Source organism: Chenopodium quinoa, unplaced genomic scaffold (assembly GCF_001683475.1).
Source record: "Chenopodium quinoa cultivar QQ74 unplaced genomic scaffold, ASM168347v1, whole genome shotgun sequence".
NCBI classification, from domain to species: Eukaryota; Viridiplantae; Streptophyta; class Magnoliopsida; order Caryophyllales; family Amaranthaceae; genus Chenopodium; species Chenopodium quinoa.
The window spans coordinates 1,716,580-1,731,651 of record NW_018742455.1 but is presented as its reverse complement, the minus strand read 5'-3'; the positions used below and the strand labels follow the sequence as shown (position 1 = coordinate 1,731,651).

Sequence of the window (15,072 nt, the reverse complement as noted above, 5' to 3'; positions counted from 1 at the left end):
CTGCTGTGTTCCAGTTTGACTTTGTGTGTAGAAATTGTCTTATCTGCTTTGAAATTTTGCCGGAGCTTATCTTCATGAACAATGAAGCTTATTATGGGGAATTGTTAAATTCAATGTACAACAACCACCCGAAGAATCCCGCTGTGGTAGGAAGAAGGTCCAGAGGTACACAAACTTACTTCTATCTGGTTGATACAACTCGATTTACTTACAAGAAGATTGCATTTTAACTTATTTGTCTCTGTACAGAGATTTATCAGCACGTAGAGAACTCTAGTTAAATGTAGCTGTTAGGATTAGTGTGGAGATAGATAAATACATGGAGACATAAGGAGATTGCATAGAAGCTGCCTTATTGTTAAGGTTCGACCAAACTTGTGAAAAGTTCGGTCGAACCCGGTTTTAAGTCAGTAGGTGCACCAGTTTACATTTCTAGAGGAGGAGTGACCAAACCCAAGGAGGTTCGACCGAACCACCCCAGGTTCGACCGAACTCTGGGTAGGTTCGGCCGAACCTCCCTGCTCCCTATTTCGTCGCTTCGTTTTCGGCTTGTGCGATTTGCTTTAATCTTAGCCGTTGGATTGTATTTTCTACCTAGACTATATATACCTTTTCTAAGCCTCTTTGTTGATTATTCACAAACATTTAAACACATAGAGAGGTTTTGAGAGGGTTTGTGAGGAGCATTTGAATTCTATACAATTCATGCTTGTAATTCTTGAGTTCATTCATCATCAATATTACTCCATAGTGCAAGGGTGGGTTTTTTCTCCCGGTTCTCGGGTTTTCCCACGGTAACATTGTCTTCCTTTTACTTGCTTTAATTCCTTCAAAGTTGTTCTTGATTGTTATGCTTGTTTGTTCATTGCTATTGTGGGTTGATTGCAAGTTAGTTGAACACTTTAATCCTTACAGTAGCAATAGTATTTGCTCACATGCCTGTATGGTCAAAACAAAACTGCTTTGCTAACTTTCATATTACACTGTCTGGTAATGGAATGCCACTGCTGTCTCAAATACCTAACAACCAGGCTGTGAAGCCGCATATGGCTCAGGATTAATGCATACTGGATGGTCATTGATATGCAATGATGGTATTATCACAACATGCATGAACAACAGCAAAGCTCCGCCTTAGCCAGACTTATTACAACACAATTCACAATTGTAGCTTGACTATTTTTTCTGTTTTTTTTTTTTCCCTTCTCTTTTTTTATACTAAAGGCAGGTCTAAATTTGAAATTATTCTGTGTCATACTCTCATTTCAGGCTTGATCATGGTGTGAGTCAAAATCAGAACTTGGTTTCGTTCATAGTATCTTGTTTGATTAGTTATGGAGTATTTGGCACTTGCCACTTCATCAATCATCTGTTTTATCATATTCCTATATGAGCTATGAATCTAACTATGGAGCTATTTGGGATCTGCAAGGCTTCTTTTGGGGTTGATGATGTAGTCCATTGGGCAATATATGGCTTCTTTTCGTAATTGTACAATTATTTGAGATTTTGAGAGCTATATCATCTCCCCTTTCCTCTTTCAGTTGTTAGGAAGGAAGCATGGTTACTCTCAGCTTTGTGCTTAAGGTTTGGGAAGAGATCATACTTTCGTAGATGATTGTCAGACATAGAACTACTCTCCATTGCACAAGCTTATGGTCTTATCCAACACCAATACATAAGTAGGTGTTGGGCTTGTTGATTTTGGGGGCGAGAGGAGATTGACCTGAATTCAAGTGTCTAGGAGTCTGGAATCTGGATGCCAACTTCTTTGTTGACATACTAATATTAAACATGGATGCATTCGGTTGATAAACACTTCTGAGAAGATGAAGATAGGTGCATTTTATCCCTTCTGACAACTCATAACTTATAACAGCTTAGATCACAATTGTTGTGCACCTTGTAACAATAAGAGAATGCCTGCATCAACATTGTTGAGTATCTAATGTGTGTCATATAATCGTATGTGTCTCTCATTATTTTATAAAAATAATTTTATTAACCTGCCAATTTTATCAGAAAATCGGATTTTACATAAATTGTTTGATCTTGAAAGAATTATAGCAGATGTTTTTCCTGTTAAATTTAAAGGATCAAACCCAAAGTTTGCAAATGCTGTTTAGAAACTTGAAAGTTGGGAACTTGGGGTTGGTTGACCTTTATGTTCCATTCTTAATATGTAAATCGTTTTAGAGAATTTTGTGCGATTTTTATGTGACATGCCCTGGTTATTCGTGTTTTGCTCATGTCCAGCCCCAAAAATGATCTGGTTCAGCTCTGAGGAGAACTTGTGAACATTCCTTGCATATGCTAGTTGTATCGGCAGAGTAAATCATCAAATAAAGCTGCATTTTCCGTTTAAGTCTCATTAATGTAATTACTGTAACTGATACTTCGTATTATTCTTACATTTGACTTTTTTGTATCAGAGTCAGAATGTCAGATAAGAATAAACTCGGATAAGGTTTATGTCCTGGTGAATTCATTGCAATGGACTTATTCCTGATAGTAGTCATGATCAGTTGGCCGTCAAGCTACAGGTCAATGCCTGCCTATATGGTTACATGGTACTCATAGGTGATTGGCCCCCGTGTGCTTTGTTTTTCAGGTTTTACTGTTACATATTAGACTAGGCTCTCGGTAGTGGTTAGACTGCTTATGCCTGTCAATCCAGTTCTACTCCTGGTGCAGTAAAACTTTGATACTGATAGCTCTTATCTCGTGCTCTTACTGATTGTATAATATTAAAATCACTGTACTAGTTAATTGTTATACTCTCCCTTTTTTGGGAATTGTTGACTTTCAGAGTTTTTGAGTGTAGTAGTGTTTTGTAAATGTTTGCAGTTAAGGGGCTGTTGGAACCAAGAAATATTGCTTGAATTCAGTGTAGATTGCACCAAATTTGCTGCATCAGATACTGCCATCATCCTTTGTTGCAGCCTGTTTCAGGTATGCAACATTGCTCAAATTCTGTTTCTGGACTCTGGAGCAGAATTCTCATGGGGTTTCTTTTTCTTTACCTCTCTGACATTCTTTTGGTTAACAGCAACAAAAAAACACGGTTTATCAAACTACATAAGCACCTAGTTTGTCTTAATTCTAAAATATTATGATAACTGGTAATTTTACTATACTTAAATAAGTCATTTGCATTAGCGGTTTAGCACTCCTTGAATCCTAGATAATCTGCATATGCACTTGAAGCATTCTAGTCTAAAGTCTCCTATCTCTGTAATCAAAAGAAAATTCTATCTGGGTATTCGGTCATTCCATCTGCATTATATATAATATATCCTTGTAATTTCATTGTTATCTATCCCATTTTATTAACTAGTTCAATTATTATGATCAACTTAGCAAAACTAGCAATACATGTTGCATTTAGCAGTGTAGTTTGATTAGTATCTGTGAGGTCATTTAATGCAAAACTCGTATTTTGGTTTAATTTTTAATAATCAGGGTTTTATAAGGAGTGTAGGCTAGTTATCTTCATTGAAGTGGTGTAATCATCAAATTTACAAAGTTGACATGTCAATAATCACTGCTTTTAGGAGGGATTAAAGACTAACAGAGCACTACCTGTCTATTTTCCTTCCACCAATTAAAGAGTTTCTGACTTTTTCCCTTTTTCAACTACCTTTCAACCATCTTTTAAGATACCCTAACTCTTTTACTCTCCCTTTTTTCTTTTGCGGTTTCATGTAGATGACCATTTCTTGTTGTCTAGGGACTTTTTCAATCTTGGTGTTTGTATACCATCACAAACCACTGCTTCCTTTAGTCACTTGTTTTGATTCGTTTTGGCCGAAATTCGGGTCCATTTCCCTTGAATATCAGGAGAAGCCTAACCTTTTATAAATGTCCACATCTTGATTACAACCCTCTTCTAATTATAGTTCATTACTTTTAAATTCAGAATTGACTTAATGCAGAACTTTTTTTTTCCCCTTTCCTTTCCAGATAGAACAAGTATCTCTGGTGACTCCATTATCTATCCAGGAGCACAACTGGTAAATTCTCCCCTTACTAGTTAAAATGTTTTACCAACATAATAATCGCTTGTGCTTTGGAAACTCAATTATGTAAGTTTGATGTTTTGGTCGGAATTGCTTTAGTTTTATCTTAAGCACATTCATAACATATGGATAAAGCTTATTTGAAAATGTGTCTGGTGCATGATTCCCAGAGCTATATCTAGAGGTTAAAACACTCGTGGAAGGACGACTTGGCAAAACGAACTTGTACCCAATCATCCGAACTGTACCCAATTTATTTAATCTGAAAATGACCTGACCTGAAAATCAATGTGACTGATATTTATTGATTTATCATAGTAAGTTAATTGACTATGTCCCGTAATGAACAGACTTCTCTAGGATAATTACAGTGCTAGACACAAGGTTAAAGTACCCAGACCATCAATGTTAATGTTATCTTGTTATATTGACTCCGAGACCCTTCTGAATAGACCTAGAAGTGAGTCAAGTACCATGTAACAACTAGTCTCAGAGTGACCATGCTGTTTTAGGGGTCAATTCTATACCAAGCTAAGTAATAAGAGGCATTATCTTTGTATCAATGGTGATACATTTTTTTTTAAGATTCCCTTAGTCATAGTGTAATAAGGGTGAAAGAAAATAACTCATGAAATGGTCATGTACTGTGATACTTTTTGCAAAAAATAACCATTGTTGTACCTTGGCACAAATAGTTAGCTACTTGGCTAGAGCCTAGAAAAACCAATTGGGAATCACTCATCAAACACTTAGTAAAAAAAATGATTTGCCTTCTGTGGGCCCTCTGTTCTGCTTCTGATCTAGACATCTAGCTTTTTTTTTCCAAAAGGAGGAAATATGACTGAGAAGACATCATCAGTTCTTGCATGATTCTTAAACTGTTGTGACTGATAACTTTAAGTAGTACCTCCATTCATATTATTTATTTTTAATGAACTAAACTAGAGTTAGCTTTTGGTTAAAGTATTAAAAAGGAAAGGTAACATAAAATTGTCTGTCCCTAATTAGTTGCCTGACTAATCGACAATCAACTTAATATATATTCAGACTCCGATTATAGTTTTTAACACCTCAACAACTTGATACTCCGAAATTCGACCAAAATAACGAAAACGACTTTGGACACTTCATAATCATATCAAAGGAGGAGACCGCACCATAGCACCAAGGGATGCCTAGAATGGAACTCTACCAAGTACCAAGATTCTTTTGCACAGTAAGAAAACATATTTGTAGCAATGGTGACTTTGATACTTTCATGTGAGAACCCAAAGTACCATAGTGACCCATTTCTGTAATAATGTGTGTATTAATTATACTAACATGCATATGCCTAAACACCCCTTCCCCCCTTTTATGGTTAGTTTACCAAAGTGAGGATAACTCAATAAATGTAGTAGCTAAATTACATTGCTAATGTTGAAGAATCTTTTTTTTTTTTTTTTCTCAATGGTAAAAGTATGTTGGTGTTGAATATGTAAGTCTTTTGAATGACTTGATTTCTCAAATCTTATGTTGTCATTTGTTGTTGTATTTTTTTGAACTCTTTAATTTGTGATTAATGTATGATTAAGCTGATGTGTTTTGAATGACTTGATTTCTCGAAGGTTATGTTTGTGTTTTATTGTTGTATTTTTTTGAACTATCCGTGATTAATTCTTGTATGATTAATTAATGTATGATTAAACCGATGTGGAAAAAAAAAGTATTGAGTGGTGGTGACTGGTGAATGAAAAAATATGGGATTAATTTAGAGGAATTTAAGTGGGTGACAGTACCACGTGAATTGACCACTACCGTTCATGGCATCCTTATTGGCTTCATATCAACGCTAACTGCCAAAGTGTATGTGGCATTCCCTAAATTAAATCACCACCCCCCCTCTTAATACTATTTTAAAAAACTCCCAACCGAAATTTGGAAAAGAAATAAAGATACCTACTCCAAAATCCACAAAGTTAAAGTTACATTTCCATGATTAGCACATTTGACAAAGTATAGCATCCTTTGTTTTAGTTGCTTAGCCCACTACCCTTTCCTTTCTCTCTTTTCTTTTTTATTTTTTTCTCAAATGCTAGTGGTGAATTTGTACCCTATTTCCTTTCAAATGCATGATAAGTATCTCCCTGGGATGCACCAATTTTGTCCATCCTAGCTAAGGACATTATTGTATTTTTGCGTCCGAGGAAAAAAAAAACCGTATTTCCTTTTATTCATGGTGGTACATGTATAACACCACCACCTTATAACACCGCGGTCCACTTTTAAACTTTTTTAAAAGAGTGTATGATTGTAATCGGGAATTTCTTTATTTGCCCTCTCTCAGAGTCTCAGGGAGATGCTTAACATTCATCCACCCCCCACCCCTCTTAAAATTTATTGTGTGTTGTCCACTAGTACCATTGCAATATCCTATAGTAGCATACTATGTACTAGCCATTATGTTTTTATACTAATAATGCTAGTGGTTCTCTATCTTTACTTCATGAATTTTAATTTTGGCATTTAGCCCACTAAAAACTAGTACCTTTCTAACCTCTAAGTGTTAGCATAAGTCATATAAACTTTTCTTATGGTTCTATATGGGCATCTTTAGCAGCCAAAAGAGTAGATAGCCCCACATAGTAATTGTGATTCAAATCTACCCTTAACAATAGATAGCGGGGAGAGTGGGAGGGGGAATGAGCTTATGGAGAAGGAAACCAATCAAGATGATCAAAACCCCTCACCCACTAAACTCGAACAGTCTCCCCGGAAACCACTGCTGGTTGGTGGCAGTAGTGGTGGTGATCGTTTGAAGAGAGACGAGTGGAGCGAAGGGGCAGTTTCTAGCTTGCTTGAAGCCTATGAATCAAAGTGGATTCTTAGGAACAGGGCTAAGCTTAAAGGGCAAGATTGGGAGGATGTAGCCAAGCATGTGTCTTCTCGTGCCAATAACACAAAGTCACCTAAGACACAAACTCAATGCAAGAATAAGATTGAGTCCATGAAAAAGAGGTATAGATCAGAGTCTGCCACTGCTGACTCTTCATCATGGCCACTTTTTTCGAGACTTGATAACCTGCTGCGCGGGACTGGGGGAAGTACTGGACTATCATCAGCTCATTCATCACCTATGAAGGCCACTGCTGTGGCGAGTAATCCGGGTTTGGTATTGGAGTCAAGTCCTGTTGCACTACAGTTGCCTCCACTACCACTGCCACTCCCTGTGCCACCTCAACAAGCACCTCCACCCGTAGAGATTGCACAAAACTCTCAGGAGTCCAATGGTGCGGAGCCCATGGCTAAGGTTAGTAGAACTAAGACACTGAATTATGACCAACTCAATTAATTGAGCTAACTCATCTCTTTTTGTTTATATGCATGTTTTTTGTCATTTTTTGTCTTCTGTCTGCTTCTTGTCACATTGGAGTATTGAAATTGCCTGCTATTTCCCTCTTCTGATAAAGACTTCTCACCCACCATGAGTCATAGATTGAGCCCAGGAAAGTAAATGATGAAAATGATAGTATTTTTCTAATCTGTATAAATTTTTTTGTGAACTAGTTTTCCTCTATATGCAATAGATAATATAGAGTATTGTTTAACTAGACTGTATTCGGACTCCTTTTTGCGTCATTTTTTATAATCATGTATGTTTGGAACAGTTGAAGTCAAAACCCGAAGCCACAATAAATTAGCCACACAAAGGAAGAGTACGTTATCTAATTTCATTTTAGATACAATCCTAGATCAACTTTTGGCCAAAATTAATTGACTTGTAGTATAATGGGTAGCTTCTGCTAGTACAACTTTACTAGGCAATGTAGTTAGTTTTGTTAAAATCTACCTGTTGACAGTTGAGGCTTCCACCTATGACGAAGTTGGTTTGGAGGGCTCATCCCTTGTAATTACTGAGAGCGAAGGATAAGTTACCTTCGTTAGACAAGACTAAAACTTGACAGAATATTATTAAATTCGTTATCCCACAACATTACAGAAGCAGGGTATAAACTGCAAATTGTGAAAGTTTCTGCATTGAACTTTAACAGCAACAGCAGGCTCATGCAGGCAGTTTTTCGTATTTTACATTGGAAAGGTGTCGGAATTCTGTCTGCAAGCAAGATAAGTTGGATATCAGTAGATGTTTGGAGCTTATGCTAGCTGAAAGTTGGAGAATTAAAGATTTTCATATATTAGATGGATGGATTATTCTGTAAGATTTGAACAATATTTGTTAATGACTAGAAAGGGCATCAATGCTGAAAGCTATATTAGATTATCTGTTATTTCTAATTATTTATATCTTGTGTAACAGGATTGTGACGAAGTAGCAGCAAAAGTTTCTGACCAAATCTCAGACAAAAACCATAATGATGATGATCACATAGAAACTGACAGCAGCACTCCTGCTCTTTATAGTGATGACAAAAATGGACCGAAGTTGAAGAAGTCGATGAAGATGAAGAGGAAGAAGCGTAGGAGAGAAGAAAATAGTAGTTGGGAAGATGTATCAGAGAGCATCCGGTGGCTGGGAGAAGCCGTGGTGCGATCTGAGCAAGTGAGGATGGACACCATGAGGGAGTTAGAAAGAATGAGAGTGGAAGCAGAAGCTAAGAGAGGGGAAATGGATCTTAAAAGAACAGAGATTATTGCAAATACCCAGCTAGAAATTGCTAGGCTTTTTGCCTCAACTACTGGGAAAAGTGTTGATTCTTCTTTAAGGATTGGAAGAAGTTAAATACCTTATTGGTAATGTGTAAGTATATTGGATTGGGGAAGTGGCGGATCATTCATGGTAAAACTGATTGTATCATGCACATGGTACAACCTCTTTTAGTAATTTGCTCGGGGGATTTTTAGTGGGCTGGGAAAGTAAGGGAAACTTACCATTGTTGAATCCTTAGCAAATTTAGGAGAATAATAGATAACCTTGTTGAATAAGGTTCGCAAATACTCACCAATGACTTCTCGAATTTTATTTTAATTTAATTTTATCTTCCGCGCATCTTAGGATTCCTAACCCCACCCCCACAAATAAAATATGTTATAAATAAATGAAGGACAATGAAAAACTGCATAATAATAATATTGACGTGAATGTCATTAGGCCGAATAAGCATTAATTTTTTTTATATGCGGCTGAAGTGGTCGGTATCAAGTGAGAATATCAAAATTGACTCATTCGATGTTATTAAATATTTGGAATTTCCACTTGTAACTTTTAGATTGTGTTTAACAAGTTGGATGAAAAGGTACATGGTACTTGAATCTTAAGTCGCGGTCATGTCTTGCCCTCCTCTAGTATAGTGACCGCTTTCATGTTTTCCCCGAATTTCATCACTTCCAGGCTCAAGTGCCTCTTCATCCATCTTAATTCCAAAGGCGAGCATCTCCTGACTGTAACTGCTATGGGTTACAGTCAATAGTTCTTAACCAACTCTTTCTACAATTGTTATATTCCTTTGTTATACTTTAAAATGCACCAAGTTAGATGCATTAGTTATATTCATTTGTTTTTTTAAAAAAAATCTATATCTTTCCCTTTAAGTCTTTAACCCTCCCATCCTCTCCCCTTTAGCATTTTATACAAATTCTCCAACAAACTTCAACCTCCATACCCTAATAACACAATGTAATTGTGCAAAATCGAGCCGAGTATTAATTAGCTTGTTTAAGGTAGGCTTAATAAGAAATACATGAGCTTGAGCCAAGCTCGAACAAGCTCAACCAAACTTAATTTTTGCTTGTTCGAGCTTGGCTCATATAAGAAAATTTGTGTTTTTAGCTTAGCTTTTGTAGTTTGTTTGATCCGGGTCAAGCTTGAGTCGAGTTACTACGAGTATATAAACTTCTTACAAACATAATTCATATCTTAAAATGTAATAGTAATAAATTTTATCTTCAAAATTCAAGCTTGGACGAGCTTATAAATGAACATGAATGAGCTGCCCGCGAGGCTAAGTGAGTCAAGTACTAAGTTCGAGTTAGGCTGACTTGAAAATTTTTTATCAAGCTTGTTTGCTTATGAACAAAATTGATTATATTTGCTCACAATTGGTTCACAAACGCATCGCCTCATTAAAATCCTTAAACATCCTAAACACTTAAAACCCCGTTTAAGAACTCCCTAAACCCTTAAAAACGGAGTGGCAATAGAACAAAGTCTTCTGTACTTTTTATTTTTTAAAAAAAAGGGTAGAATTTAAACTCTTCTTTTGCAAGACCAACACTTACAAAACGCTATCCACTCCCTCCTTCTCAGTTAGTATCAGTTCTAAACTTGCAAAGACAATTGCTATGCAAATTCCGACAGTACCTCGTAGCATCAGCTCAGCTGCCTCAAATTTGTTCCTCTTTTCTCCACCATTTCACCTTAATTCCTCCTTAAAACCAACAACAACAACCTTAAACTTCCCAAACTCCCTTAATTTACCCTCTTCTCTTTCAACTCCTACATTATTACCCCCTCGAAAATTGCTCTGTAAACCCCCTTTTGGCAAACATGTTCGAGAAGATTATCTTGTGGTAATTTCATTTTTTCAAAAACACCTTTTTAAAAAATGAATTAATTCTTCAATTTTATTGATTTTTATGTAATTTTCATCCATTTGAGAAATACCCATTTGCATTAAATGTTTGATTATGTTTGTGTTTTGTTCAATTTGAAATCTTTTTTGGGATTGAATTGCAGAAAAAGTTTTCAGCTCAAGAGATTCAAGAGCTTGTTAGAGGGGAAAGAGATGTGCCCCTAATTATTGATTTTTATGCAACATGGTGTGGCCCTTGTATTTTGATGGCTCAAGAGCTTGAAATGGTGAGATTCTGTTTATTGATATTGTTTTTGTGTGTTTTTAGTTTACATGTTTTCATGGTTTTGTGGTACGTGTACGCAATTCGCTACCTAATTATGTTACACTAGTCCTGAAGTGTTACATGAATGCAATTCACTACCTAATTTTGTTATACTAGTCCTATAGTGTTACGTGAATGTAATTCGCTACCTAATTTGTCTAAACGTGTTACACTATACCAATTTGTATGTTTTATATCGTAGTTGGAGGGGTGATTGGCAAATTAGGTAACACTACACTAGTTTGTGATCATATATGATGGTTTTAATTTGAGTAACTTAATTGATTTTCTAATGGATTGCTTAAGACTTTTCATATGTTGTGCTATTTTTGCTTGTTTCTGATGATTTCAAGATTAATCAATTAGTCCTGTGAGAAATAAATTTGGTGTATCACCTTTTTCTTGCTGAATATGCTGTTCAATTTGTCAGTAGAACAATGCACCTTCTATGTTTTTCACTAGGAAGAAAAAGGTTGATTGTGGAAATACTTGTCATTAGTTGACACTTATGTTGGGTTAATTATTATAATTTGTATGTAAGCTTGGTGTTTCTTTGTTTTCAGCTAGCTGTTGAGTATGAAGGTAAAGCAATGATTGTAAAGGTCGACACTGATGACGAGTATGAATTTGCTCGCGACATGCTGGTAATTGTACTAGATTATATCATTACATTGGTGCTTTTTAGTCTTTAACACAAGCTTATCCATTACACCGTAGATTATGGCTGTGTTGAATGAATTTGATATTGAAGCTTAAAGTAAATGTTGATGTCAATGTTGATGTCATTGTGCATATGCATTTGACCTGAAAATTTATTTTTCATGTTCATAACAGTAGTGTGACTGAATTATATGCATTGTTATGAACAATTACTAAAATTCTATGTTGCTCAAACTCTTAGAAATTGTTGAACTGGTTACTTGTATCTGACACGAATCTATCAAGCTTCTCTGGGTCTCCTTCAGTTTACAAGGATTATAGTCGAGTATCCATTTCTAATCAAGGTGTCAGTCTGTTGGATACATGTTTGGTAGGGCTGGGTTAATCGGATAGTTGGAGCAACAGCTGAAAAGAGGTGAATGTACGGCTACCCCCATAGTATATTATTAAAACTAACTGAGACTTCCACAGCTCCATAAGAGTAGCTGAACAAACCAATGCTAGAAAAATCACATGATGCCTAGTTATCTGTCATATATTGCATCCTAAGCTGCGCATGATGCCTAGTTATCTGTCATATGTTGCACCCTAAGCTACGCAAATCACAATGATTCTGATCGAAATTTCTGCATTGATTCTTTACCTTTAGTTTTAATAAGTGTAATTTTATTTTTCAACTTATTCAAACAAGTTTCAATAAAGAAATGGAGTGCAGCAAAAATAAGTGGAACTTTAGCAAAAACAATTCAAGTTTAGCAAGAAAATGAGCCTAGTAAAAAGTTCAGCAATAAGTTACATTCATCAGTATGTTATCAACAAATATAAGTTAAGTTCAGCAAATTTAAGCTGAGGAGAACAAAGCCTTAGTCTTTCCAAGTATGACCAACTAACTAGATTAGATCCCTTACATAGGAAAGAAAAGAACATTAAGGCGTAAAGCCACTTTAAAAAAGAAGAAATTCTATCACATTTACAAAGACTTAAATCTACTCCTATCCTTCAGAGTATCCTTTACAGTCCTTATCCTTTAATTTTCGAGAAAATGTCTCTTCACACAAAGTAGACTACAGTTTCCATAGCACCAAGGTGCATGATACACCCCCTTCTGAAATTTTGAGGCCCTGCTTATTCTACTGATCTGGTTTATCAAGGCAGGCAAAACTGTTTGCTTGCCTCTTATTCTAATCAAATCCTTGATATCCTCCAGACGTTCTGTGCTTTACTTATACGGTTATAGGAAAGCTTTTGATGAGATTCAACTGCTGCGCCACAGATCAAAGAGTCATGCAGTCAGTACTACACCTATTCTCAAGTTTCAGTTTTGCTAATTTCTGTCTGGACTGCAGGCTCTGGAGCATAGCTAACCATGTCAAAAAGCTTATAAGGATACTCAATCCACCCCACACAAGTTCATCCCTGGTTACAGTAGTAAGAACTCCATTACTTCTGATGAATCTGTTCATCAAAATAGAAGCTCATTGCCTCATATAACTGATCTCAGCACTTGAATCATGAGCCTTAAGAAAATTGAATTCTTTGAACTTTGGATATTAGCATATTACCAATAAGTAATGCAGCCATAATTTATGTTTTCCGTTCCAAAAGTCTAGAACTTTCCAACTTTAGAGGGATTTAGCTTTTTGATTAGAAAGAAAAGGAAATCAGGCTCTTAATTAGATTCAAACCCTCATCTTCTAGTAAAATAAAACTTATACCTAACCATTGTGACAACATTTTTTATTTATATGTAAGGAAATAAATTCTTAATAGCTAATAGGTTAAAAAAAATAATAATAAATAAATAAATAATAATATTACCAGGGGCTAGGTCCCTATGAAGCTCCATGAAGATCCTCCCCTGCCTTCAACCCATTTGTAGTCAAAGAAAGGAATATTGATCCATCATTCTCCTCCCCTTTGCTTTTCTTTGAACCCTGTCATCCAATGAGGTTGTATAACTCACGTTGTGAACTTATGATACAGTTATTAGTTGTCTGAAAACAAGTAAATAATCAAAAATCAAGTGTAGTCTTTATAGATTTACATTTTGAGAGATCATGCAATTGTTTCATGAAGCATGTGCTTTTGCATTTCAATCTGTGGTTCTATAGCATATAAGTTCACTCTGTAAAGGTCTGGTAAATCCATTGCAGGTACGGGGTCTTCCGACATTGTATTTCATCAGCCCAGACCCAAATAAAGACGCGATTAGAACAGAAGGCCTCATTCCTATACAGATGATGAGGGATATTCTTGAAAATGATATGTGAGGGAGGCAGAACAGAAGAGCTTTCCATTTATTTGAACTCCTGTGTATTTCATGTAGTTTTGTTATTAGCTTCAGGTTAGGTTTTTGAGCCAACTGCCAAGGTATACCGCCTTGATTAAGTTACATCAGAGGCTCTCTTAGAAATTTTTTTGTATGCCTTACTGCCATTTTTTCTAGATGAAAATTTTCAAGTTGTGTTGTAATCTTAAAATCCCGAGATCAATATATGAAATTATGAAGTAGCTTTTATTCAAGATTTAAAAGACTAGGTTTTGTTCTCCTCACCTTATTTTCATCTCTCAAGTTTGATTAGTTAAAAGTGATATTTTCAGATGTGATAAGACAAGGGTCTATAAGTTTCAATACAGTCTAACAAGACCATATAATAATGTCCAATAAGATAAGATGAGAACCGTCGTTTTTTTAAAGTGTTTCAGTTTGACCTATGCACTACTTATATATACTACTTCGACGAATGTTCATGCTTTATGCATAAGAATATGAGTAATGATATATGTATAGCCCTAAGGGCTATATATAACTATATGTCTATATAAGCACTAAATACACTTTTGGAAATTGTATAAAATTAGGAATTCATAACAAAAACACTCGTAAATTAGTGTAATTAGTGTTTATATTATTATGATTTCTTAACTTCTAACGATTTCAAGTGTAAATTTAATGCTTATATGTGTCCCTAACGGTTGCAAGTGGAATTATTCTTTTAATAGTTATAAGCACTCGTTAAAGTTTCAATAGGGTTGCAAGTGGAATTATTCTTTTAATATTACAACAAAAGATTTTTTTTTTTTAATTAATTGAAGTTAGGCTTTGTTTTCTTCACCCTAAAAAAAATAATACAGTAAAAACAATTTCATTTAATAAAAATAAAAATAAAAATAAAATCTTTGCTTATTAAAAATAATTTCAATTTCGTAAAAATCGATAAAAAAAATTTAAAAAAAAAAAAGAAATATAATAATAGAGAATCAGTAAAAATTAATCTCAACTCACTAAAACAATTTCAGAATATCATTACTTGTATAATGAATTGAGGTTATACTTATGGACAAATAGAATGCTCTCATCAATAAGTGAAGTTTTTTAGATAATATATAAGGATTACTCTTATGAACAAATGTGGTCATACAATGTGTTTTGCCACAAACAAAACTACTAATAAAAAAACATAGTCTAGTGGGATTTTATTGCTTTTTTTTTTAAAGAAGTCTAGTGGGATTTCATTTAAAAACACAAACTTTTATATATGGCTTGCCACACCATGTG

At 35.2% G+C, this 15,072-nt stretch overlaps 2 protein-coding genes across 2 annotated transcripts; both read left to right on the top strand.

The window, feature by feature from the left end:
- Nucleotides 1-5,923: 5,923 nt before the first annotated feature.
- Nucleotides 5,924-9,006, top strand: LOC110718375 (trihelix transcription factor ASIL2-like). Its single transcript, XM_021897210.1, has 2 exons — nt 5,924-7,308; nt 8,317-9,006. Exons 1-2 carry the CDS (start codon nt 6,709-6,711, stop codon nt 8,737-8,739), a joined length of 1,023 nt encoding a protein of 340 aa, XP_021752902.1. The 5' UTR covers nt 5,924-6,708; the 3' UTR covers nt 8,740-9,006.
- Nucleotides 9,007-10,069: 1,063 nt separating this feature from the next.
- Nucleotides 10,070-14,031, top strand: LOC110718376 (thioredoxin-like protein CITRX, chloroplastic). Its single transcript, XM_021897211.1, has 4 exons — nt 10,070-10,526; nt 10,693-10,815; nt 11,417-11,497; nt 13,667-14,031. Exons 1-4 carry the CDS (start codon nt 10,299-10,301, stop codon nt 13,781-13,783), a joined length of 549 nt encoding a protein of 182 aa, XP_021752903.1. The 5' UTR covers nt 10,070-10,298; the 3' UTR covers nt 13,784-14,031.
- The last annotated feature ends 1,041 nt before the right edge of the window (nt 14,032-15,072 follow it).

What these genes read in the sequence shown, in the direction of transcription:
- LOC110718375 (XM_021897210.1), top strand. Translation starts at nt 6,709, where the DNA reads ATGGAGAAGGAAACCAATCAAGATGATCAAAACCCCTCACCCACTAAA. An exon ending in GTGCGGAGCCCATGGCTAAG is followed by an intron (nt 7,309 to 8,316) that starts GTTAGTAGAACT and finishes CTTGTGTAACAG; the next exon opens with GATTGTGACGAAGTAGCAGC.
- LOC110718376 (XM_021897211.1), top strand. Translation starts at nt 10,299, where the DNA reads ATGCAAATTCCGACAGTACCTCGTAGCATCAGCTCAGCTGCCTCAAAT. An exon ending in TTCGAGAAGATTATCTTGTG is followed by an intron (nt 10,527 to 10,692) that starts GTAATTTCATTT and finishes ATTGAATTGCAG; the next exon opens with AAAAAGTTTTCAGCTCAAGA. An exon ending in TGGCTCAAGAGCTTGAAATG is followed by an intron (nt 10,816 to 11,416) that starts GTGAGATTCTGT and finishes CTTTGTTTTCAG; the next exon opens with CTAGCTGTTGAGTATGAAGG.